Source organism: Mus caroli, unplaced genomic scaffold, assembly GCF_978045245.1.
Source record: "Mus caroli unplaced genomic scaffold, Mus_caroli_1 scaffold_14, whole genome shotgun sequence".
In the NCBI taxonomy this organism is placed as follows: Eukaryota; Metazoa; Chordata; class Mammalia; order Rodentia; family Muridae; genus Mus; species Mus caroli.
The window spans coordinates 74,444,576-74,471,733 of record NW_028227269.1 but is presented as its reverse complement, the minus strand read 5'-3'; the positions used below and the strand labels follow the sequence as shown (position 1 = coordinate 74,471,733).

The 27,158-nt window shown below is 43.1% G+C and overlaps 1 protein-coding gene across 10 annotated transcripts in view; it reads right to left on the bottom strand.

Moving 5' to 3' along the window:
- The window catches only part of Syne2 (spectrin repeat containing nuclear envelope protein 2), a 301,122-nt gene that overhangs the window by 143,156 nt on the left and 130,808 nt on the right, over positions 1–27,158 (bottom strand). For all 10 annotated transcript variants that reach the window (XM_085830464.1, XM_085830470.1, XM_085830468.1 and 7 more), the window contains exons 43-50: positions 25,283–25,592; positions 23,457–23,621; positions 21,533–21,874; positions 10,221–10,376; positions 9,053–9,318; positions 5,237–7,343; positions 3,340–3,662; positions 1,200–1,344 (exon numbers count right to left, since the gene is read on the bottom strand). In XM_085830464.1, coding sequence (XP_085686590.1) covers positions 1,200–1,344; positions 3,340–3,662; positions 5,237–7,343; positions 9,053–9,318; positions 10,221–10,376; positions 21,533–21,874; positions 23,457–23,621; positions 25,283–25,592 — 3,814 coding nt within the window. The remainder of the gene's footprint in view (positions 1–1,199; positions 1,345–3,339; positions 3,663–5,236; positions 7,344–9,052; positions 9,319–10,220; positions 10,377–21,532; positions 21,875–23,456; positions 23,622–25,282; positions 25,593–27,158) is intronic.

Genomic DNA, 27,158 nt, shown 5'->3' with positions numbered 1-27,158 from the left:
TTGCTAAATCAACCAGCAACACAATATTTAGGAATTCCTTATTTGTTTGCTCAGTTTCTTTTTGCTAGATGAATGGCCTAGTCTAAATCACAATAACGAGTCAGAAGCCATGGCTCCCACCTGTAATCCCAGCACTCAGAAAGCAAAAGCAGGGTAATCGCAAGTTCACAATCGGCACCATGGCACAACTCTGCCTCAAAAATAAATAAATAAATAAATAAATAAATAAATAACAAAGAAACCCAAATCGGGGCTGGGGAGATGGCTTAGTGGTTAAGAGCACCAACTGCTTTTCCAGAGGTCCCGAGTTCAATTCCCAGCAACCACATAGTGACTCACAACCATCTGTAATGGGATCTGGTGTCCTCTTCTCATGTGTCTTAAGACAGCAACAGTGTACTCACATAAAATAAGCCATAAATCTTTAAAAGAAAGAAAGAAAGAGAGAGAGAGAGAAAGAAAGAAAGAAAGAAAGAAAGAAAGAAAGAAAGAGAGAAAGAAAGAAAGGAAGAAAGAAAAAAAGAAAGAAAGAAAGAAAGAAAGAAAGAAAGAAAGAAACCCAAAGCATAACAATATAGCACCACTAATTTCAACAGATGAAAATAAGCAAAAATCAAAGTTGTACTACAAGCTGAGGAGGTTTTCAAGTCGTAGAGTGCTTGTCTACTGTGTGTACAAAAATAAACCAAAGAGAACCTAAAGTAAAACCAGGCATGTAGACTCATGCCTGTGACCTCTTGAGGAAGAAGAGTAGAGTCAGAAGAAACCAGGGATACAGGAGACTCTGTCTCAAATAAATAAACAAACAAACAATTTAGCAATGGTTCAGGAAATGATCAAAACTGGACAGATGTGGTGACTGTACTGTCGTCATGGATCCAGTAGATACACCTCAAAACATCTGGAAAGGGAAGATTTAGAAAAGTGGTCCACAGGGCAGGATGCTAGGCTGGGGGATGGAGAAGTGGGGGGAGGGGTTAGGGGGATGGAGAAGTGGGGGTGGGTTGGGGAGGGAACTGCACTGTGGATGTGATCAACTGAAGGGGTCAGATCATCTATCTTCCCACCTCAGCCTGCAGTCGTGACACTTTCACGGGTGTCTGAAGACTCCTGTGGGTTACAGCTAAGCGCACCCCACGCTGATACACCTATTTGTCCCCCTGGGTCCTGACACAGACTTTCCACAAGCTGATGGTTACCTTGCTCTGTTCCAGGCGCGCTAAGGCTTCTTTGTAAGACCTGGGCAACAGGAATATGGACTGTCTGAGATCCATCTCCATTTTCCTGAGCCGAGAGCAAATTTCTTCTTTCATTTTTCTATAGCATTTATAATTCTCCAGGCACCTGAAGAGGCAGTTAGAAAAAAATATTAAATTTTATTTCTCATTAAATACACATACACACATAAAGGGTTTTTGTTGTGTTGTTGTTTTGTCTTGCCATTCAAGAAATTTAAACATTTTTACTGACTACTCATAGAGGACCCCAAAGGTATCTATGGATGGTTTTAAATAGACAGAGACAGTTATCTACAGAACACTAAGTTAGACAGACAGATAGAGAGGAAGGGAGGGGAGGAAGGAACAGGGAGAGGGAGAGAGAGATTAAGAGATTGAGTTTTTTTTTTTTTTTAATGCACTACCAGTGATCTCTAAGTAGGTTGAATTCTGGGAGAAAGACATGCAATCTTAAAAATGTCCACATTCAGATTCATATGTTCAGCTGTGTGTTTTAGAGAGTTAATCTCAAATATAAAGAATTTACCAAAATCAGGAATAAAATCATTGTGTAGTAAAAGCCTTTTATACATAATTGCATTAATTAAAACAGCAAAAAGACTATCTAACAAAAAACATGGTGAAGGAAATTGCAACAGGTCATCGCAGAATTGAACAGATGGATTGTGACGGCTATTATAAAATATTTGTTATGATAAGGAAAAAGACAAATGTTATATAGTAAAAAAATAAAGCAGAATAGTCTATATTTAATTGTGATGCATTTTAAAAGCACTATGAAATTACATACACTAAGTAGGCGCTGCCTAAATCCCCCAGTGAGAATAATTTAAAATTCTGTTTTCGGGAGCTGGAGTGTAGTTCAGTGGTAGAGCACACACTCAACACATGCATGACCTTGTGCTTACTCCCTATTAAAAAAAAGAGAGAGAGAGAAAAAAAAAACCTAATAGCTTAAAAATAAAAACTCTCACATCTGAAATCCTAGCACTCACATTCAGGAAGCTGAGGCAGGGGGACTGCTTTAAGTTGGAGGCTACTCTAGTCTACATAGTGAGTTTGAGGCAAGATGGTAGTTTCAAAATAACAGCAAAAACAAAATAGACAAAAAACACACTACACTCTAAGTGTGAGTGTGTGTATGTATGTGAGTCACTTCAGTGCCAGCCTCTTATTCTGTATGCATACAAGGTATGTACACATATGTGAACAGAGGAGCCTGCTACTGCACATGCATGAAGGCCAAGGAGACCATCCAGTGACCTATTGTTCTCTCATATCTCTGAGACAGGGTCCTTCATTGAACCTGGAGCCAGGCTGGTGGCCAACAGAGCCCAACTTTGCCCCTTGGCTTTGCCCCTATAGAAAACTGGGATTACAAGTGCATGCAGAGGCCACGCCCAAGTTTATGCATAAATTCCAGAGATTTTGAACTTGGGTCCTCATGTTTGCAAAGCAAGCAGTCTTACACATGGAGCCGTCTTCCAGGCCACCCTTACTGTTTAATGACAAGTGTTAGCAGGGAGGGGGAAACAACTAGAATATGTGCCTGATTTAGTGGAAAATAGTTGGTGATTTAGTGCTAGGAGTTGCCTCCCCTTGACCTGGGCTATCACACTGTTACACAACCAAGGGAGGCTCCTGTACTACAACATGTTCCTAGAAGCACTGTTGTTTAATGCAAGAACTAGAAACTCAAATGTCCATCAACAACAGTGTGTGCTACGGGGAAGAGTCTGACTAAACCTTATGGTCGAAGTGATGAGCTTGAAAAATATGGAGTTACCGAACAACAGAGCGAAGATAGTAAGAACAGGACATAAATACAACAAAAATACAACAATATAAAATTCTTTCCTAGTAAAAGGAGAAGGAGAAGCTCACGAGAGAACTCATGTTAATGAGGTTTACCTTTTATATATAGTATTATTATATGTATCAAATACTAAACAAGAAGAAACTAAAATAAAATGACACATTCATCATGGTTTTCTTTGGTGATTCTTTAAACTTTTCCACATTCAAATTTCCTCTGATGTGCACATTAATTATAAAGACCAACAAAATGATATTCTGTTACACGAAAGTACAGGTAGCCTACCTGTCCTCCTCGGCCTCCTGGGCTTCCAGACCTGCCTTCAAGGCTGAATTCTTAGCTGCTAGAGCTTCTAAAGTACAATGAAGTTGCTCTTTGGCCTCAGGGCTGGAGATAGCCCCCAAAGTCTCGGTGAGGCTCCGTAAATCAGCTACCGCAGATTGCAGTTCCTCTTGTTTAAGGTGTGCCAGCTCCAGTGACTTTTGGGGATTGTGAAGGTCTACTCTGTACGACAAAAGCATGGCTTCCAGGGATGTGACGGTTCTCGATGCCCCAGCTACTAACTTGTCATAGCGGTTTGCACTGTCATAAGCATCGTTCAGGACATCCTGGTGAATTGGAGATCAAACACCATCACGTCATTTCCCAACTTGGGGGATTTCTGTTATTCTCAAATATGGTGCATTTGCGCATTCCCTGAGTCCCAGGAAAGCTGACTGCCTGTTCTTATAGGTTTTACGGCATTACATTAATATTTCAAAATGAGTAACTAAAAGGGAAAATAGTCATATTTTCAAAGAAATCTAAATATAAAATAACATCTCACTAATCTTGTCAGTCAGTATATAATTCCTATTTTGGGATTCTTGCACAAGGCTATGAATTGAATGAAACATTGCATATAATGTCTATAACCTTAATCCCTATGGACAAATGAGCCAGATCTCTTGTATTTCAGATGACTAACATATCTGCCACCAACTTCAGTTCAGACACATCATCAGATGTTCCTATGCCTCAGCCTCGTCATGAAAATAACAAATGAATTTAAAGATCTCTTCCTGTTCAGCCTGAATCAAATTATTCCTGGGTGGGGTGAGTTATACAAAGTGTTTCTGGAAACCATTAAAAGTAAACGAAGTGCGAGAATTATTCAGCATTTTTTTTTTTTTACAAAGCCACTTAAACGGCACACAGGATTTACCACTTCTTACATTTCTATGTTATTTACACCCATTATCTTACACTAACGCTGAGTAAAAGAAATGAGTTTCCCCCTTCTATAGATGAAAGATAAGCTAGACAAGGGCGTGCAAGGAACCAGCTACCCACTACGGGGACACTGGGATTATGACTAAGATACTTGCCAACTATCAGAAGGAGACGGGGGTGTTAGAGTTGCTCTCCAACAGAAGTCAGCACGCTATCACAACGGCTCAGCCCTGCTGTTGTAGCAAGAAGGCAGCCACAGACGTTGCATAAATCATAGGTGTGGCTGGGCCCCAATAAAACTTTGTTTATAAATCAAGCGCTATGGTCAGGATTTGGCCAATGGGTCTTACATATGTAAGGATGCCTGCTGTAGACTCAGACAGATGTCCTTTGAATCCTGATTTTGTCGCTGCTCTAAGAGCATCACAGGACGATCTTCATGTTTCTGAGATTCAACTCTCTTATTTTAACTGTTTTTTTTTTTTTTTTCAGTGCTGGGAACTGCCTAGGAACTTTGCACATGCTAATATAGCACTCTGTTAATGAGCTATACCCCTAGCCTTCAATTTTCCATTTAACAAGGCTAACTAAAACATCCTCTACCCCCCAACCTCTAGCACAATGTACGTTCTATATAAACATGAGTTATATTTGCTGTCCTTCCCTCTGTACTTCTACTCTATATCATTTTACTATCACTAAAGAGGGGGGTGGGAAACAATCTTGTTCTGATTTCAAACAAAGACGTCAGCTTCATCTCTTCTCAAATTTATAAGGCACTGCAGCTTGATGCTAAGAGAGTCAACGTGATAAAGAGGCTCTCAGCCTTTTAGAAGGCAGATGTCCTCCTGGAGGGAACTATCCTGTAGAACCTGTATCATCGTTAGAAGTACTGACATAACCCGGAGCAAGACAACAACCAGTAAGGATCAAGGCGGTCCTTAAACACCTAATTTCAGAGACAACTTACTGCACGTAGACCAATGCTTTTGCTAAGCTCCATGTGAAGACCTTCAATGTCCCGTAATTTTGCCTCCATGCCACCGGTGCCAGAATCGTTTTCTTCTCTTTGCTCTCCAGCAATCCTCACAGCTCTAAGACCACACATTTCTGCCTCGACTTGCTCGCCAAACGCTTCCCAGGTCTCCTTCTCCTGTTGAATATGTCGAACCCCCAAATTTACACATAAAGGCTGCTGTAACCGAGACTTTATTTGCTTTAAAACATGTAGGACGTTTTCTAGCTTCTCTTGGAATTCCTTTTCGCCCATTTCTCTTGGTTGCAATTCTAGCAGCATGTTCTGGAGAGCCTCTTGAAGCCTAGAATTCTCTTCTGCGCTTAGCTTTAGTTGCTGTATCTCACTCTCTTTGAACGAGTCGTCAAAAGCCTCGTTTTTGCTTAATTTCCTGATTATCTCATCACGCAAGCGTTTGGATTTTTCAATTTTCCGAATCAAAGTTTGTGCATTGAGCAGAGTGCTTTCTGCTGGGGACATACTGGGGACTTTCAGTAGTGATTCAGCCCCTTTCTTAATCTGCAGATCCACGGCCCTTATCTTACTTATCGATGCCTGGTGTTTGTCCCGTGCTATTAAAAATGTGTCCAGCTGCTTACTTTTTTCTTCCACTTCCCTCTCCCTTTCAAGCACTTGGGTTTGTAACTGCGCTAGCAGTGAACCGTCCCAGCTTAGCCCTATAGTGTCAAATACTTCTTCAGATGTCAACACTTGTGAGAGACGGCCTCGAATAGCAGCCAGCTTGTCTCTAAGATTACCGAGCTGCTCTTTGGCATCCTGCTCCAGCTCTTGATGGAGCGGGAGAAGTCCACTGTGCAGGATGCTCTCAACCTCTTTCTGAAGCACCGCTGCTTTGTCATGGAATTCTCTGTAAGACTCGATCTTGTGCTTGAGTTCGCTACAATTGTTCTGAAGGAATCTCTGTGTTCTGTTGGTCCTTGCTTTGAGATTTTTTAACTGATCATCCAGAAATAATCTCTCAAACACGTTTGCATCCTTGTAGGCATTTGTAAGTTCCTGAAGATGGGCCGAGAGTGCACTCTCCGTGTCTTGCAGCTGCTGCTGGGACGCCTTCAGGATGTCAAGGCGACGTTCCAACTCGGCTTCCGTGGAGGCTCTGTCCCCCGTGGGTGACATCAGTGTTTCGCTTTCTTCAAGTGTGAGCTGAGCCTTACCTATAATTGCAAACAGTTTGCTTTTTTCTTCCAACTTCAGTTCTAGTTGCTGGGACCTCTGAGTTGATTTTAAAAGCAGTGCTTGGTGTTGGCTCTGTAAATCCTCCAGGAGAGCATTTAAGCCGTCACCCTCACATGCTACAAGGCTGGGGGTGATGCCTCTGACCTCTTCCACCAGCAACTCCACTGCCTGCTGTTTACCCAGAATGCCATCGTGAATCAGCTTGCACTTTCTGATCTGAGAAAGGATGTTGTCAGGGAGAAGGGCGATGGGAACAACAAGCTCCGCCATGGTGTTCTTGACCCAGGACAGAGTCTCCTTTATTCTGTTCTGGAGCTCACACTTTTTAATTCGATTTTCTACCTCTCGGTTTAACGGCTCCAGTGCTTCTAGTTGCTTATTCAAATTATTTATTGCATCTTCTAGAGTTTTCTTATCCTTTTCTCCCCAAAGCCTCTTCATGTGAAGCTCAGCTTGCCACTTTAAACCAAAAAACTCACACTTGATTGCCTGGAGCTCAGTGGCTGGAGTGACCATGTCCACGATTGCCACCTGTTGTCCTGGAGAGTTCAGACTCAGCGTTAGGCGCTGTTGCTGCTGATGCAGAGAAACCATAAGGTCCTGGAGCTTCTCCAGGAGGCAGGTGAGTTCGCTGTGTTCTGTGGCTTGCTGGAAACACTTCCTGTGAGCCAGCTGCTCCACAAGTTCCCACCCATGTTCAAGGTGCTTCATTTGGCTCTCCACCAGCTTCTGGTCTGCGGCCGCCAGGAGGCCGGATAAATGTGCCCACTCTGTACAAAGCTTGCTCAGTGAGCCTTGCTGTTTTTCCACGGACCCCAGGAACTTCTTGATTTTCCCCAGATAGGTTGCACTGTCTAGCGAGCCTCTAGAAAAAGAATAAAAATGAAGATATAAAGGGAAAGAGTGAGGCAGAGAGACGGAGGTATGTATGAATGACCTGTAAATGGAAGTCTCTCTCCTCAAGCTTAGTCTAGGCCAGAGAAGTTACCACCCTTCCCTCCCACCAAGAATATCTTGTGAATATAAAATTGTTTTAAGGGATAGTACTGAAAATAAAGCCCATTTAGAGATATGCATAAACAAACCTTTATAAGAAATATTTATACATTAAGATCTCTATATCTACCATTTGTTATTTTCAAAGCCAAAGGAAAAATATATTTACTATTATTAGTGTTATGATGGAGGTGGGGGACTCAGGCCATAGCATGGATGGAGAGGTCAGGGGACAATTTTGTGGCATCATTTCTTCCCTTCCACATTTATAGTGTGGTGGCTTGAATAGGAATGGCCCCTAGAGACTTGTGAGGTTAAATGCTTGGTTACTGGGGGGTGGCTCTATTAGGAGGTGTGGCCTTGCTGGAGTAGGTGTGGCCCTGGGGAAGTGTGTCACTGGGGGCAGGCTTTGAGGTCTCAGGAGCTCAAGCCAGGACTAGTGGATTCACTGTCTCTTCCTGCCGCCTGCTGATCTGGATGTAGAATTCTCATCTCCCCTCTAGCACCATGTCTGCCTGTGTGCAGTCATGCTTCTGACCATGCTAATAATGAACTAAACCTCTGAAACTGTAAGCTGGCCCAATTACATGGTTTTCTTTATGAAAGTTCCCATGATCATGGTGTCTCTTAACAGCAAAAGAAACACCAAGACACACAGGTTCAGAGAACTAAACTCAAATCATCACACTTAGCAGCAAGTATCTTTGAGCCATCTGGCTGACCCCAGAATGCATACCTTTAAATGAAATAATTAAGTATGTAATATTCAATATGCAATAATTTAAACCAATTATATTGATACTAGGCAATGCATATACATGATATTCATACTAACATTTAATAAATTATGTGTAAAACACAGTACTCAGTAACACACACACACACAGCATGAATCCAATAAAGTTTTCTTAAATAGCTTTTGCTATGGTTTAAATGCCTACGCTCACCCCAAACAAATTCTTATCTTATTGTTGCTGTTTTCTGGGTTTGTTTGCTTTTTAAAAACATATACTTATGTATTCATGGGGTAGGGGACACTAGTGTGGACAACAGTTCTCTCCTTCCACTGAGTACCAAACTCAGGTTCCCAAGCTTGGTGGCAGTGCCTTCACCCACCAAGCGATCTTACACATCCCTTACTTGCTTTTCTGAAACAGGGTCTTGGGTGCAAATGCTTTATGGTGAAAGCTAAGTGACCATAGAATGGTATTGGGAGGTGGGACCTTTGTGAACATGAATAGCTAAGAGACACGCCCAACCGCCATCCCTGTCCCCAGAGCTCATTCTACCCTGGGAAGGCACGGCTGGCTGACATCCTGAAGTAGAGGGAAGCTTCATTAGACACAAAGTTTGCCAGAGTCTTAGAACTCGGACGTCACAACTTCACAACAGCACTACATCGCTGTTCCTAAGCTACCCAGTCTGAAACTTTTTGTTAACGCCTCCTGAACATAGTAAACTAGTGTCCGACATGGAATTGGCCTCCGTGCATGATTTTACAATCCTGATGTCCTCCTGCAGCAGACACGGGAGCCCCGGGCTGCATGGAGCCAAGAACCCAACCCTTTCTACACTTACATTTTGAGGCTTTCCACTTCTGCCAAGGAGGTGTTCAGGGAGGCTTCAGCCACCGCCAGCTGGTCTTGGAAACCATTAAGGAGGCCATACTGTCTTTCTTTAGTTTTCTTCAGGGTACGAAGCTCCTGCTGTAGACTGCCCAAGGGGCACACTGAAGGTCTGGCGGTGGGCAGAACCGAGGCTTGCTCTCCCGTTTGGTTGAGATGCTGCGGCTGTTTCAGAAGTTCAGTGGCTGCTCTTCTTGCTTCCAAGTGGGTAGATAATTCCTAAAGGAAGTCACACAGATCAGCATGTAGGCTATCACCCTTCTTCTGGCTTAGATACACATTGACCCTTCTGTAAAATTATCTGAAACAGCAGAAATCATCTAGACCAGTGGTTCTCAAACTTCCAAATGCTGCAACCTGTTCATGCTGTGGTGAGCCCCAACAATAACATTATTTTTGTTGCTACTTCATAACTGTAATTTTGCTACCATTATGACTGCAATGTAAATATCTGTGTTCCTAGCAAGGCGGTGGTGGCGCCTTTAATCCCAGGACTTGGCAGGCAGAGGCAGGTGGATCTCTGTTAGAGGCCAGCCTGGTCTACAGAGTAAGTTCCAGGACAACCAGTGTTACACAGGGCTAGTGTCTCAAAACACACACACACACACACACACCCCTGCTGTTTTCTGATGGTCTTATGTGACCCCCAAAGGGATTGAGACCCACGAGTTGGAACTGTGGATCTAGAGTTTCACTTGTAGAAACATGACCATGTATGAGGGTTTCAGGTTTAGTAACTAAAAATCCGTTATTCCTGCTTAAAAGCACAGCTGTCAATCTAAAGGAGGAGGCCCCAGTCCACTGATGACAAGGAAAGACAGTCTATCCAGGGCTATGAAAATGTACGATGAGTCAGATTCCCCAAACTCTCACCAAGTTTTCAGGAACTTTGTGGTACAGAAAGAAGTCAAATGTTCATTAAACTCTCCCCCTTTGCAAATGGCTGGAGTTATACGACTTCCTGATTAGTACATAATTATATAGTTACCAAATTGATCATCAGGCAAAGGTTAAATAAGACTTTTCACTCCATACAAGCAAGTTTTTGGTAATTAAAATATATTGTATTGCACTGGGTAAACGATGCAATCATGCTGCTAGTGGTTTTCGTGTTCCCATACCTCCATCCCTTTTAATTGTTCATTTCTTAACATAATGTCCAATTCTAAAGGTTGATTCTGCAGCTCATTGACTTCCCGCTCGTCTTGGGCGTTTTGCATGCTTTCTTGAACATTGAGAGAAAGTTGTTTTGACAAAATCATTTCCACAGCTGAGTTCTGAAAACATAAAAAGATTAATTGCTGAATAGCCTCCCATCCAAATGAACCACTTTGATTTTCCTTGATTACAAGCATCCCAGTTCCTCCTACCGACTCAGGCTAAAGGCTTCACAGAAGTGTATCTGGGCACTGCCAAAGATGGGGTTTATTCCCATAGAACAATTAATACCTGCACTGGTACTCCTCCCCCAATATGAGACATTGGTGTCATGACAGCATACATTCTAGAATTACATTGCTCCATTATATACTGAGATAATGAATAACTTTAAAGAAGTGAAACAGGGGCTAGAGAGATGGCTTAGTGGTTAACAGCACTGACTGCTCTTCCAGAGGTCCTGAGTTCAATTCCCAGAAACCACATGGTGGCTCACAACCATTTGTAATGGGATCTGATGTCACCTTCTGGTGTGTCTGAAGACAGTGACAGTATACCCACATACATGAAGTAAATAAACAAATTTAAAAAAAAAAGAGAGAACATGAATGTTAAAGATTTATTTTTTTTAAAAAAAGTGAAAAACAGACACAGAAGAGCCAACAGTTCCCAAATCTATACTTAGGAGTCACAAACTGAAGAGGCCCAGGCAAACAGTAGGTGCTCATTTCTGCCTATCAGTAGTTCAAAACAAGTAGGTGAGTGAGAAGACACCAAGATGTCATGATACTGAGACTAGATTAGGCCTCCAGCCAGTTGGTAATGAGGCTAACACCCTGGCGACAGGGGAGATGACTCAGTGGATACGTGGGTTAGCCAAGCAATCCTGTGTACCCAAGTTCAACCCTCAGAAACTACGGGAAAAAGAAGAGAAGCCTATGTGGTGGCTCAGATCTGGAATCCCAGTGATCCTACCTCAGGATGAGAAGTAGAGAGCTTACCTGGATGCGTGTGTGCAAGTGCCCGTGCATATGTGTAAGTATGTGTGCACACATGCAAGTGTGTGTGCATATGCCTCCAGAACACCCTAGCATGTTTCAAAACAAATGAAAATATTCAAAAGGTGGGACACATTATAAAGGAGTCATTGATCTTTTTCCAATGTTTTAGGAACATAGGTTATCAATGGGGCATTTGTGTAGATTTCATTTTCAATGGCTAATTCTGTTTTGTTTTTTTTGTTTGTTTGTTTGTTTCTGTTTTGTTTTGTTTTTGTTTTTGAGGATTTTTTTTTTTTTTTTTTTTTTGGTTTTTCGAGACAGGGTTTCTTTGTATAGTCCTGGCTGTCCTGGATGTGTGTCTATATGTGTAGGTCTGTACACATGCATGGATGTGTGTGTGCATACATATACACATGTCTGGACATCAGAGGGCATTCTGCTTCTCTTCTTCTAGTCCCAAGGCTCGAACTCTGGTCCTCAGGTTTGGCAGCAGGCACCTTTACCCACTAGGTCATGGCTATAAGTATGTATTGCAAGGAGACGGTGCTGAGGATCAAGCATTTACCTAGCATGTTCAAGGCAGGACCACATGAACTTCACATAATATAAGCACCTGCCCGGAGCTTGCCCAGCTCTCACTCACTGGTAAGAAGAGAGCAGGGTACCCATGTTTGAAATAACACAGCGTAAGTCACTGCTTTGAAATATGACTAATGATTATGATATTTCAAGTTCCCTCCAGTTCTGAGAACCTAATTCACTTGTGCTCTGGTGAAAACCTGTGTAGAAGACAGCCTCATGGGGAGAGATCCAGGGAGGCAATGGGTTGAGAAGGAAAGGGCACTGGAGTGGTATACTTGCAGGGGGCACACTTGAAGGGGGGCACACTTGCAGAGGGGCACACTTGCAGGGGGACACACTTGTAGGGGGGACACACTTGCAGGGGGTGGGGACACACTTGCAGAGGGGCACACTTGCAGGGGGGCACACTTGCAGAGGGGACACACTTGCAGGGGGTAGGGACACACTTGCAGGGGGCACACTGTTGCAGGTGGTGCCTGCCTCCTCTCACCTCCTTGGAAACCCCTACAAATGTCTACCCCCTGGACACAAGAGAGCCGGCACCAAAGGCCTAGAGACCAGGCCCTAGGAGAGAGTTATCTATTACTGCCATCCACCAAGAAACCAAAACTTGCTCTTACCTGATGAGCTGGTGTCTGAGGACCACTGTTACCCAGGGTGTCACAGGCAACATTTGTAATGTCAGACCTCAGTGGTCAGACAATGTATGCCAAACACTTCAAATCACCCCCCAAATCCACTTGTTCATTAGCCCCGAAAGCCATTTTCAACCACGAAAGAAAGGCCAACAGAATCCCTCAAACGAACATTTCAAACCTAACAGGCAACATTCCTTTGGCTCATGCCAAGGAGGTTGGAACCCAGGTCGGGCTGGACCCTGATTGGCTGCTGGAAATTCCGTCACTTCCTCACGGCCTGCCCACCCCCCTCTGCTGTGCTTTATTTTGATTGTACATGCTGCTATAGAATGTTAAATGATAAAACATGTACGACATGTATATTAAAGAACAAAAAACCCCACATGACTGAAAACAAGGATTAAAGTGATATAATTTTCTATATTAAAGAAATTTAAAGCCCACTTTCCACAAAGCCTCTAACCATATCCCCCAAACCAAACACTCTCCTGTAGTCTGTATATACATTGTCATATTTACTAGGGTACACTTTATATATTGTTATTTTAAGTTCTTAGAGAAATCAAGGCCATGTATGCATTGCTTTATAGTTTGTTTCACGATGTGTATTTTGAAAAACAAAATCTAACAGGCATACATCAACTGTGGTTCTGTGGATGTGTCTTGCTCAATGGAGGAACACAGCTTACCTTTTAGACTACTATACTAGTTCTATTTCTGTTACTGTGACAAAACACCCTGATCGAAAGCAATGTAAAGAATTAAAGGTTTGCTGTAGTTCCTGAGTTAGAGTCCATCATGGTGAGAAATTGGCAGTGGTGGGAGACTGAAGCAATGAGTCACGTAGCATCACAGGTCCAGAGCAGAAACAAACCAATGCATGCATGCCTGGTGCTCAGCTCCACTTCTGTCCTTTTTCAGGATGGCACTTACCACCTCAATTCATCCAATTAAGACTAACAGAGTCACCGGAGGATCCAGCAATACCTCTCCTGGGCATATATCCAGAAGATGTCCCAACCGGTAAAAAGGACACATGCTCCACTATGTTCATAGCAGCCCTATTTATAATAGCCAGAAGCTGGAAAGAACCCAGATGTCCCTCAACAGAGGAATGGATACAGAAATTATGGTACATTTACACAATGGAGTACTACTCAGCTATTAAAAAGAATGAATTTATGAAATTCCTAGCCAAATGGATGGACCTGGAGGGCATCATCTTGAGTGAAGTAACACAATCACAAAAGAACTCACACAATATGTATTCATTGATAAGTGGATATTAGCCCAAAACTTAGGATACCCAAGATATAAGATACAATTTGATAAACGCATGAAACTCAAGAAGAATGAAGACCAAAGTGTGGACACTGTGCACCTTCTTAGAATTGGGAACAAAACACCCAGGGAAGGAGTTACAGAGACAAAGTTCGTAGCTGTGATGAAAGGATGGACCATTTAGAGACTGCCGTATCCAGGGATCCATCCCATAATCAGCTTCTAAACGCTGACACCATTGCATACACTAGCAAGATTTTGCTGAAAGGACCCAAATATAGCTGTCTCTTGTGAGACGATGTCGGGGCCTAGCAAACACAGGAGTGGATGTTCACAGTCAGCTATTGGATGTATCACAGGGCTCCCAATGGAGAAGCTAGAGAAAGTACCCAAGGAGCTAAAGGGATCTGCAACCCTATTGTTGGAACAACATGATGTACTAACCAGAACCCCGGAGCTCTTGTCTCTAGCTGCATATGTATCGAAAGATGGCCTAGTCGGCCATCAATGGAAAGAGAGGCCCATTGGACTTGCAAACTTTATATGCCCCAATATAGGGGAATGCCAGGGCCAAAAGAATGGGAATGGGTGGGTAGGGAAGTGGGGGGCGCTATGGGGGACTTTTGGGATAGCATTGGAAACGTAATTGAGGAAAATATGTAATAAAAATATTAAAAATCAAAAAAAAAAGTTGATGGCAGTGTTGATTTAAAAAAAAAAAAAAAAAAAGACTAACAGAGTCAACAAACCTGGACCCTTGGGGACTCTCAGAGGTTGAACCACCAAAGAGCATACACGGGCTGGATCTAGGCCACTGCATATATATATAGCAGATGTGCAACTCAGTCTCCATGTGGGTCCCCCAACAACTGGAGCAGGGGCTGTCCCTAAAGCTGTTGCCTGCCTGTAGATCTTGTTCCCCTAACTGGGCTGCCTTGTCTGGCCTCAGTGAGAGTGGATACTCACAGTCCTGCAGAGGCTTAACGTGCCAGGATGGGGGAATATCCAAGGGGGAACCTTTAGCCTCTCAGAGGAGAAGGGGAGGAGGTGTGGGGAGAGGGGCTGTATGAGGGAGAATTGGGAGGAGCAGGGACAACAACTGGGGTGTAAAGTGAATAAATGAATGAATGAATAAATAAATAAATACATAGATGAATGGAAAAAGGAAAAAGAAAATTCCTCGCCACATGCCCAGAAGCCCACCTTATTATATAGATAATCCCTCACTAAGACTCTCTTCCCAGATAATTCCAGATTATATCAAGTTGATGCTTAAAGCTAACTGTCACTACTGTGACCAATGTCACTGCTTCCCAGCCTTCCCATGAAGGATGCCGCTCCGACAAAGCCACTTCTACAGCTCCTGCATGTACACATGCGTGTCTTTCCCCTTTGCTCTCTGGCATGTTTGCATAATTTTTTCACTTCAATTTCTGGCCCCCCTGGTTTTGAAACAGGTCTCACTGAGTCGTGAGTTCCTTTAGACTATTTGCCTAGAATAAAATTACTACTCATAAATCATAACCCATTTGATTACCAGTAAACAATTATCAATTTGTTCTCCAGACTCAATTATCATTTCCATTATAACCAGTGTGACCAATCAAGAAGGCCAAGTTAATAGTAATGTCACTACCCTTTTTTCCCCGTCAGAGGCAATAGTCCTATGACCATGACACATAGTGATAGCCAGAACCCTAAGTTTAACATTGATAACTTGCCAGCAGGAAGAGACAGGTGTCAGATCATCTCTGGAAGATATTTTTGTTCTTCTCCAAAGCCTTGAGAAATAACTTTAAGGGTAAATATCACCATTACAGGTAACACCAAGGGCTGGGAAGAGAGCCTGGGTACAAAGCTCTTGCAGGCCCAGCATGACGTATGTCCCTGCATGCACCTGTAACTCCAGTAGTGAGGGAGAGCAGAAGAAATAAGGGGACATTAGGATTGCTGGCTGCCAGCAGAGTAGGAAAATGGCAAGCCCTCCAGCGAGAGACCGTCTCAAAGGAATAAATTGGAGAGCCAAACAGGACACTTGGCATTTTCCTAGGAACTCTGTACACATTGTATATAGCAAACATACATGTGCCACATGCAAACGCATATAAGACAAACCCAAAAGGCAGAGACACTGTCCCTGAGCTGTGGTTTTCTTTCCATGGGATTTTTTCTTTTTTCCAGACAGGATTTCTCTATATAGCTCTGGCTGTCCTGGAACTCATTCTGTAGACCAGGCTGACCTCGAACTCAGAAATCTGCCTGCCTCTGCCTCCCAAGTGCTGGGATTAAAGGCGTGCGCCGCCACAACTCAGCAGGCAATGGGATTCTTATTACAATGTCTAGAATGCTTCTGTGACTTAGGGGGCAACCTTTGACCTCTCCACCCTTGTCACTGTCATTCTGATGTCCCCCCCTACTCTGTGCTCCAGCCACATCTGTAGACCAGGCTGGCCTCAAATTCACAGAGATCCACCTGCCTCTACCTCCTAAGTGCTGGGATTAAAGGCAAGCACCATCACAGCCAGGGAGCCACAGAGTTCTTAAGCCACTGATCTGCCTCCCACTTTCCCCAACCCATCCCTCCATCCAGGGCTGCCCATGTCCAGCCCAGCTCTGCTAGCTCCAGCTGACCTCTGCATCTATGTTCTGATGTTGCGTCCTGCAAGAGACCCTCCCCCGCCTACCACTGAACTCCAACAACTTAGGGAAGGGCGAATAGGGAAGATGGCTGCCTTCCTAAGTTTCAGTAACTGGACTCTCATTTGGTTAACTTATTGATTATTGTGTCTCCTCACCTCCAGCTAAAAGCTCTATGAGAACAGATGCCATATCGACATTTGACTCTGTATTGTCTGCCTAATCATTTTTTCAACAGAAAGGACAAAATCATGAATTCAAATTAGATGGAAAAAAAACTAAGAATATTTTATTGAGCCCTTTTTGGTTGGTATCAGTAACTTATGAACAATGAAGTGGATGGAAAGAAACTGAGCCCCTGTAGACCTGGTAGCTGTTGGTCAGTCATTGGGTAGGAATGAGGGAACTGGAGCTTGGATGGAGTGAGAGACAGTTGAGGTTTGGAAGAAATCTTAGTGGTACCCGAAAGGTGCCTGCAACAGCTCAGCAAAGGTCAGAGTGCGTGTGAGGATATTTAAGGCTCTGAAAGGTCACGGAGCAAAGGAAACCTATTAGAACTTGTTTAGCCTCACATTGCTAGATCTTACATAGACCCCCAACTATCTACACATGAAGCCCCTTATGTAAAACACTGGGGTTTGGAGAGTCAGACTAAGTAAAGATGCCCAAGTTCCTGACTCAACAATCTGGGCTTCAGTTCCTTTGAATAACATCTAAGGGTCAGGACACACACTTTCTTTTTAGCTTTTGGGACAGGGTCCCTTGTAGACCAGGCTATCCTCCAACTCAGTATGTAGACAAAGCTGCCCTTGAATTCCAGATTCTCCTCATTCACCTCCCACGAGCTCAGATTATAGGCTTGGACCACCAGTCCTAACTAAGAGACACATTTTGTATGGTTTCTTTGAAGCCTAAGATTTTAGAACTTTGGAGCGTGTTCTCAAATGCACACTGCCGATGGATATGCGTTGGAGTTCACCGGTCCTATGAAAGAATAAACCCTGGATTGTAAAACATATCTCTAAGCCGGGCGTGGTGGCGCACGCCTTTAGTCCCAGCACTCGGGAGGCAGAGGCAGGCGGATTTCTGAGTTCGAGGCCAGCCTGGTCTACAAAGTGAGTGCCAGGACAGCCAGGGCTACACAGAGAAACCCTGTCTCGAAAAACCAAAAAAAAAAAAAAAAAAAAAAAAACATATCTCTAAGACGAGAAGCAAGATGTTAATACTGGCCAGAAGAACAAGGACGTATACTTGGAAGGTGGAGTGGGTACGATTCCCAACAATGGGTTCTGCTATTCACGTATGCACAAGCACAGCGTGCACATACACAGTGTGCGTGTATGCATGTGTGTGTGTATGTGTTTAGGGTTCCCCTTCCCCTTAAGGTCCCAGGTTAAACAACAGCTGACACAAATTTCAACCATCACTGTTTTGAACCCTACTCTGACTCATTACATGGTCTTCCTTCCCCTCTAAGCACTGACCCCAGCTGTGTCCCTGCTCGCTTACCCACTGATGGAAGCCTGGCATGTTTGTCTTCTAGGACTTACCTACCCATGCTTCTTGTGCATCAAATTATAAATGCTCAGAATTCTTTTTGAAAAGAACGGAAAAACAATTATATGTAGCGACAAGGAAATTAGAAAATCATTACAAGACAAAAGGTTTGGGGAGTTGTGAAGCAATTCTGTCACACAGATTGCAACCTGGGAAGAACGGGACAAGAAAGATCATGCCAATTAAGCAGGAATGTCACACTAATTGTTTTTAAAATGTAAAACATTAGGAATGCATGATGTTCCTTGTTCCTGTTCACTATCATCTCCTTTAGATAACATATGAAGTCCTAAGAGAGTGGACAGTCCCTTCTCTGATGACCTCTTCTGTAACTCACTTGACCTTTATACGAGGGTGCAAAGGGGGGCAGATCTGTCTGCGTACACCTCACAGTGCTTAGACACCACATTTATAAAAATATGCAGCATGCTTTGAATGGACACCATCCAAAACCTCCCCTCTTTCTCTTTTGCCTCTAAGCCTGCCTTAATCACATCAATAATAAGACAGAGCTGATCAATAGCCCCAATCTAAAATATCTTGTCCATCTAAATAAAAGTCTGAGCAATGGATTCAAAGACAGAAGTGTTGTCACAATGATTCCTGGCAAGCACAGCCATGCTTCCAACAAAACTCAAATCAATGCTATTTCCTAAAGGAAAATATTTATTGCTCAGAACCATAAAAGAAAGAGATGAGAGAGAGAAAGAGACAGAGAGAGACAGAGAGAGACAGAGACACACAGAGAGACAGAGAGATAGTAGAGGGGGAGGAGAAGAAGTAGAAGGAGTAAAAAAGATTAAAAAAAGCTTTTAAAATTCTTCTAGAGACTAGTTAAAGTGATCTGTTAGGGGCTGAAGAGATGGCTCAGTGGTTAGGAGTGATGCTCTCTGCTCTGTTGCAATGAGCTGCATTTGGATCCCAGCACCTAGATCAGTTGGCTTTCAAACCCCTGTAACTCCACTTCCAAGGGACTCTGCATCCACAGGGGCACCTGTGCACACGTGCACACACACTCAGATAGATACACATACACATCAATAAAAATAAGTCCTAAAACATATCTCAAAAAAAGTTCCTCCGGAGTCCAAAATGGCATGTGAAGTGAACATTAGTGACATCGGTTTAGTACTGCACTTAAAGCTGTGGAAATTGAATCTTCACATTCTACCAGAACAGTTCACCCAAAATAGGTCTCAATAAATATCTTACATACATCTGTCTGTCTGTCTGTCCATCTATCTGGGAGGGACTGTGTTTTGCCACAGCATGCATGTGGAGGTCAGAACTTTCTGAGGTTGGTTCTCTCCTTCTACAAGGTGGGTCCTGGGACTCTGGCTCAGGGCATCAGGTTTGGCCGCAAGCAACTTTGCCCACCAAGACATTTCACCGGCATTCAGTAAATAAGCGTGTCTGATGAATGAAGGGATTACTTTTGCTATAGCGGGTACTTTGCAACGTTTGCCTTTCTTAGTCTTATTCGATAGGTTCTCACTCCTGGAATAGTTGGGACTGAGGCTCAGCCACACCCTCCAGCATTATCACCATAGTTTTGGATCAAAGAGTGTTTTTTGTTGTTGTTGCATTTATTTTCTATCAGTCAGCTTTATCATGAACTAAATCGTTTCCTCTTGTGCCCTGTGTGATCATTTAAGCTAAGGCTCCCACCCAGCTATTCACATCAAGCTGTGGTATGGGCTTCATTACACCCGGCTCTTACTCATCTACCAATAGAGTTGGTCTCTGATCTCTCTCACCCGTGCTACTGTTCAACTTTGGCATTGCTCTTAACTTTACACAGTGTGATATTACGTATAACAAGAGGATTGACGGCACTGGTAGCAGAAAACACACAAAATGCAGATTCAGGAAAATGTCACGTTACAAAAGAAGAAAGCACGTTGGTACAGAATTGAAACCACCTTTCTGTAATCCAGACTTATGAAAATTATTCAAAGTCCGTGCCGGCTGGTTTTATGTCAACTTGACACTAGCTACAATCACTTGAAAGGAGGGAGCCTCAACTGAGAAAATGCCTCCATAGGATCTGGCTCTAAGGCATATTCTTAGTGATCGATGGGGGAGGACCTAGCCCTTTATTCCTTGGCTCCATGTGGCCCTGGGTTGTATAAGAAAGGAGGCTGAGCAATCCGTAAAGAGCAAGCCAGTAAGCAGCATCCCTCCATGGCCTCTGCATCAGCTCCTGTCTCAAGGCTCCTGCCCGGCTTGAGCTCCTGTCCTGACCTTCCTTCCAGACTTGCTTTTTTTTGGTCATGGTATTTCATCACAACAGTAGAAACTTTAACTAAGATAAAGTCTTAAATTCTTTTACTATGAAAAACAAAACGAACACTCTTTTTTAGTGAACCATTATACATTCTCAGTAACTCTTATCATTTAAGAGTCAATTGAAGGCTTATAAAATTAAAAGCCATTCTTGGATGGTGATTTTCCTGCAGTTTTCAATATATTCTATTGGACCGGAGTGTCATAGTAACTATAGGATGGAGAGATTTGCTTACAGGTGCTTAGGCAGCTTGGCATGGCTGACAGGTGATTCGCCCCCTTGGCAATGCTGGGGGTTTGCTCACAACAGGGTTAAGAGTTCTCGCTGTACAATCATTAGGACTGGGGTTTGAATCCCAGCGCTCATGTGACAAGCCAGCTGTGCTGTGCCGTCCTTTGGCCCCAGTACCATGAGGCAGAGGTGTGAGGATCTGAGACTTGCTGGGTTTCACCCTGGATGCGAACATGGAAGGCCCACATTCTGGAAAAGGACCCGCATGAGAATCAAAGGCTAAATGGAGAGTGATAGAGGCCTTCCGTGCACACATAGAGGGGCATGCACCTCCACACTACACACACACACACACACACACACACACACACAGAGTGTATGTGTGTATATATGAACATATACATATATTCAACACACATGCATACATATAAATAAATATATAAACAAACACATTTTAAAAACCTTTTAAAAGTGTTGCAAACAACATTTTAAAAGAGAAGAAAAGAGCTACCGGGAAACACACTTCTTCCTCCTTGAGACTCGGGAGCCTCAGCCTGTCATTTTCTCACTAATGACCCGGCAGGCAGCGTTTCCAGCTGTATTTGCACTAAAGCATTAACAAAGAAGAGAAAGGAGCCTATTCCTTTGCAACAGTCTCTGATTTCATTTACAAAATTGACCAAATGGGGGAAAAAAATAAGCTCTTGGATATATTTTTTTTTTTTTTAAACTGGGGAAATGGCTAAAGCACATTTTCTTTTCTTTTGCCTTTTCTAATTTGCCTTTGTGCGCCTGACCCACGAAACTGTATCTGATTACACTTCGGTGAGGATAATCAGCCTAAATTGATGACTGACATTTGAACAGACGGAACAGGAATATTTCACCACAGAAACCTGGACCATTCTCTGAGGACCCTTTTGACAAGTGAGCTTCATAAATACCCAGTCCTTTGAGGACTTAATTAGGAAATCAGAATGCTTGATTTGAGACTCTTTTGAAAGAGGCACACCTCTTTCCTCGCAGACTCGGTGTCTAGAGAGCACAATCACCGCACTTACCGTGTTTGTTTCCCGGGCTCCCCCTGACTCGCCCACGGCTGCCGACTCCTGAGTGGGCTTGGGCGCCTCAGAAGTGGCCGGCATCTCTTCAACTGGCAGAGAAAACTTTACATGCTTTTCTGTCGAGCTTTTGGATTTAAGGATGCTGTTGAGACCGTTTTCAGTCTCCTGCTTGGCAGATTCAATTCTGTTTTCCAAATCCTTTTGTTTATACTTAAGCGATCTTATGTCATCTCTAATAATCTTCTGTCCCACTGAAGATGTATTTTGCTTGATGGATTTCGCTAAGGCAGAAGCCTTCTTTAATGCACCGCCTTGGAAACGGAGTCTGCTCTCCAGCTCCTGGGAGGAGAGCGGAGTATGTTATAGAAAGTCTCGCCATTCGGGTCTCAGAAGAGTGCGCTGACTTTTTGTAAATCATAAAGTATTCTGCGTCACTAATACAAAATGTATATTATAAAAACGAAAGTGTTAATAATGCTTCAAAGGAGAAACTTTGGGGAAGATTTCAAACCACTGTGGCATCTCACATCAAATTTTCTAATAGAAGTTCCGAGTTCTCATAGGAACTAGGAAATCTGAACCAGGTAATGAAAAAAATGTTTGTTGTACAGTCTGTAAAATACAGAGGGCTGTCAGTAGGCCTTTGCTGGGTATATTCCTTTAAGATACAGCTCCCTGAGCTGGAGAGATGGCTCAGTGGTTAAAAAAACAACAAAAATCCACTGTTCTTCCAAAGGACTTAGGTATAGTTCCCACATGGCTGCTCACAACTGTCTGCAACTTCAGTCTCAGGATAGCCAACTCCCTCTTCTGGTCTCTATGGGGACTGCATACACATGGTACACAACCACATGCAGATTAAACACACACACATATAAAGTGAAAACAAGTAAATCACCAGATGTGGTGGCAAATGCCTTTAATCCCAGCACTAGAGAGGCAGAAGCAGGTGTATTTCTGTGAGTTCAAGGCCAGCCTGGTCTAATGTACAAGTTCTAGGCCACGCAGAGCTACATAGTTAGACCTTGTCTCCCCCTACCTCCACCCCCCAAATAAGGTCACACACACACACCTATTATAACCCTGGTTTGTTTATTTGTTTGTTTTTAAAGACAGGGTTTCTATGGGTAACCTTGGATATCCTGAAACTTGCTCTGTACACCAGGCTGGTCTTGAACTCAGAACTCAGAGATCCGCCTGCCTCTGTGTCCCAAGTGCTGAAATTAAAGGCATGCACCACCACAGCCAGGCTAGATTCAGGTTTTTCAAAATTCAAACATTGAATGAGTACCTGCACCATGAAAAGTATCAAAAAGGATAAAAAGATTCATTTGGAATGCTCATATCCATCTAGTGCTAGTATTTAAAATTAAAAGCTAATTTTACACAGGGCACTATGCAGGACTACCACACTGATTGTAAAAGTGGTGAGAAACCAAAGGTGGTTTGCAGGGTGGATGAGGCCACTGATCCCCACTAGAGGGCGCTAGCTGCTGAGGGAGCAAAAGGAAGGGAGACTCTCACAGGCTCTACCAGACAGGAAATTTGAGAGGGCGAGATCTACGTAAATCCTATTCACCCAAGCTGGTAAACGGGTATACTTCCCCGGGGTCACATCATGCTGCCTTCATCCTCTGGCTTCTCAGAGTTCCCTGGAATTATGTTGTCTATGAAATGAGGATAATGAGCGACAGGCTGGTCATAGGTAGAACTATCTCTTCTAAGGGCACACTCAACCACTGTTCAAATGGCTTCACCAATGGCCTGACTACTAGAGAACCATGCCCGCCCCCTTTTCAAACTGCTGAGACCTTTCTAAATAGCACTCGAATTTCTTTGCTCAAAGTTACCAAAAAGTCAAAGTTGTCAAAATATGATCCCCCCCCCTCAATGTGTCTTATGCTTGGGCATCGCTCCTTACCTGTAACTTCTGCATTCTCTCCTTAACCACTATTTGGTCCTTAGATCCATCACAAAGACTGAAATATTCCTTGGAGATATCATCCAGTGTGGTGCTTAGGTCTGTGAGGCAAACCTGGTATGAACTGTGTTCTTGAACATGACCCTCTAATTTTTGCACAGAATCCTAAAAAATAAAACCATTGACAATTAAGAAAATATTCAACTTTTTTTTTCACTCAGGAAGTAATTATACAATTCACACAGACTTACTTTACAAGATTTCAGATTGAAACATGAATATGCCCATAATTGACCCAGAGTCGTTAGTGTTTAAAATACATCACTACAAAGTCTCCATCTCCTGATAAAAAAAAATTATTAAACACACAGAGAAACCCTGTCTCAAAAAAACCAAAAAAAAAAAAAAAAATTTGCTCTTTGCATGTTTCCTTGCCTTAATTTCCTCCCTAGAGGCAACTTGTCAAGAGAACTACAAAACAAAATGACGACAAATTATATCACTAAATCGCAAACATTGATAAGTAAGGTCTCGTTTGTTGCTTTAAAACAAAGAGTTTGCATCTCAAAAGGACTCTAAGAGAGCAACCTAATTCCAGGATCCTCTCCTAAGAATAAAAAGCAAATCTCTGTCAGGAAGAAATAATCATAACTCAAAAGCAAAACCATCTTCCGTGGGCTAAGGAAGGAAGAGGACCACGCCTTCTTAGACACCGGCAGAGGTAACCTACAGAAGATCCGCCCAAGTAGGCATCCAAACCTGTGCCCATCCCCCAGAATTTGGATCATCTGGATTTCTTGATCAGATAATCCTTATACTGAAGCCGGATTTCAATGTCTAATGAATTAAAGTTAGTTTTGCTGAAAGAATGGACTCTTATAACGAGGGGACAATTTACCTCAACTCATTCAATTATAGATTGTATGGAAAGATCCGAGGGAGGAACATGACAATTTATATGAATTATTACTCTAGATGGATGAGTGGGTGGGTGAATGATATATGAATAAGCATATTTGTGGTGGGTGGGTAGGTGGATAAGTAGATGCATTTGTTGACAGATAAATCTGACCAGTGAGTGAGTGGATGAATAGATGGATGGAGAGGGAGGTAGATGAGTGGATGGATAAATAAGCAGATAGGGAAATGAGTTAGTGGATGGGTGGGTGGATGGATGGATGGATGGATGAATGAATGGATGTATAGATGCATGGATGGATGGATGGATGGATGGATGGATAGATGCATGCAGCCATGCATGGATGTATAGATGCATGCATGGATGGATGGATGGATGGATGGATGGATGGGGAGGTAGATGAGTGGATGGATAAATAGGTAGATAAGGAGATGAGTTAGGGGATGGATGGGTAGATAATGGATGGATGCATGCATTGATGGAAGGATGGATGGATCGATTGATGGAAGGTTGGATGAACAGATGGAAGGATGGATGGATGGATGGATGGGTGGAGGAATAGATAGATGGATGGATGCATGGATGGGTGAATAATGCTCACATAGCCATCTTCATAGAGATTCCTAAGGAACTTTAAGCTATCTGACTACTGAAGAGGGGAACAAGAGGAAATACCATAATCAACACACAATGGCTTTCTCTATTAAAAGTGATTGAGGGAGATCCCTCCCTTCTTAAGAGTTGGTACTTTCATGTACAACTGGAACCCACTGAAAGCCTTGGGTTCAGCAAAAGAACAACTAAGTTCCAAGCACTAGTTCTGCAGAAGAGCCTCGTGTCTTGGCTGTCGCAGGCACAGCTAAGGCACGGTTCCTGTCGCAGGGATTTCCTCTGCCCACCATCTCACCTGGAGCTGCTGAAGAAGGCTCTCGTGCAGGTGCTTCACTTCTAGCCACGGCTCCTCGCTGAAGCTGGGATTTTTAGTGCACTCCAAGAGGTAATTGCCCTGAGATTTTAGCTCCTCTAGCAAGGATGTCAAATCTTGGGCTTTCTGGAGGAATTTCTTATAAATTTTTAACTGGGCTTGCTTCTCTGGCAACCCAGGCTGTAGAGCGAAGCCTGCTTCTTGCTGCTTCTTCAGTTCTGTGAGCATCAGCCTCAGGTCCTCCTTACTCTGCAAATACTTCTCTCCTTCTAGTACAAGCTTTTCTTGATGGCTAAATATTGCAAAGGAGTTTACAAAAGGAATGGCATTAAGCAAAATGAAGGGGCATTTAGTATACTCTATTCAACATACATTATACATAAGTGGCATTAACATAATATCAATGCATATTATTCCCAAGGACCCTAGTTAGTACTCCAACCCTTTAAACAGCACTAAGCCTGGCTCAGAATTATTTGAGTATTACTTAGGGATAATTTTTGTTACACAATTAATATTTGTTACAAAATAATGTTTTACTTTCAAACTAGTCCCTGCAATGTTTATTATATGTCAATATACTATAACGTCCTATTTTACACTTACATAAAACTAAAACAAGTGGCAGGAGAGAGAGGGGGCAGGTCAAGTGCCTGCTTGGCAAGCACGAAGACCTGAATTCAATCCCTAGGGCCCAATGTCTAGAAAGAAAAGAAGAGAGAGAGAGAGAGAGAGAGAGAGAGAGAGAGAGAGAGAGAGAGGAAGAGGAAGAGGAAGAAGAAGAAGAAGAAGAAGAAGAAGAAGAAGAAGAAGAAGAAGAAGAAAGAAAGAAAGAAAGAAAGAAAGAAAGAAAGAAAGAAAGAAAGAAAGAAAGAAAGAAAGAAAGAAAGAAAGAAAGAAAGAAAGAGGAGGAGGAAGAGGAGGAGGAGGAGGGAGGGAGGGAGGGAGGAAGGGAGGGAGGGAGGAAGGAAGGAAGGAAGGAAGGAAGGAAGGAAGGAAGGAAGGAAGGAAGGAAGGAAGAGATTAATTCAAGTGTGGTAATATGAACTTATAACGACTGTGTTAGAGAGGAGGAAGGAGGTGGATGACCAAGGCTCACTGACCAGTCAGCCGAGCCTACTTGACCATTTCAGGCCAGTGAGAAACACTGCCCCAAAGACAAGGTAGATGTGCCCAAGTCCACCATCTGAAGTCGACCTCTGTTCTCCACACATATGCATACACAAACATACACACACAAGGTGTTCAATTTAGACTCAATTTTCCATGTAAGAATGTACTATTTAAGAGATGATAGTAACCGAAGGCTCAGGAACCACTACAGGAACAGGAGCAGAGAGATTATAAGAGCCATGGGCCAAGCTGGGCCAAACGAAACAGCTTCCTCTGGATATGCAAGCCTCCTACACCCTTGAGCTCGTGGCAGCGGTGGTCATAGTCTAGCATAAACTCATGAGCCCCGCCCCTAACTGAAGAGCTAATGGTTGTTAGGAAGGGCGAGTCAGTGCCCTTGCAGGGTGCAGTTCCTGGTAGGTCTACCATGGGCTTGTGGACAGCACAAATTGGACTCGAGGTTACTTTTTTAAAAAAGAGAAAAAACAAAAAAATTGAGATAGGACGCACAGGTAAAGGGTAGATCTGGGTAGAGGTTGGGGAGAATAGGTCAGTATAACTAAAATGCAATACATATAATCCTCCAAGAACTCATAAAAACATGATATAGTGTCTTAAACGTATGCCGTGAAGAAGAACCTTCATGAGAGAAACTAGTTATATGGCTCAAAGGCCAAAGGGGCTTGCAGCCAAGCTTGATGACTCAAGTTCAATCCCCAGGATCCACATGGTGGAAAGAGTGACC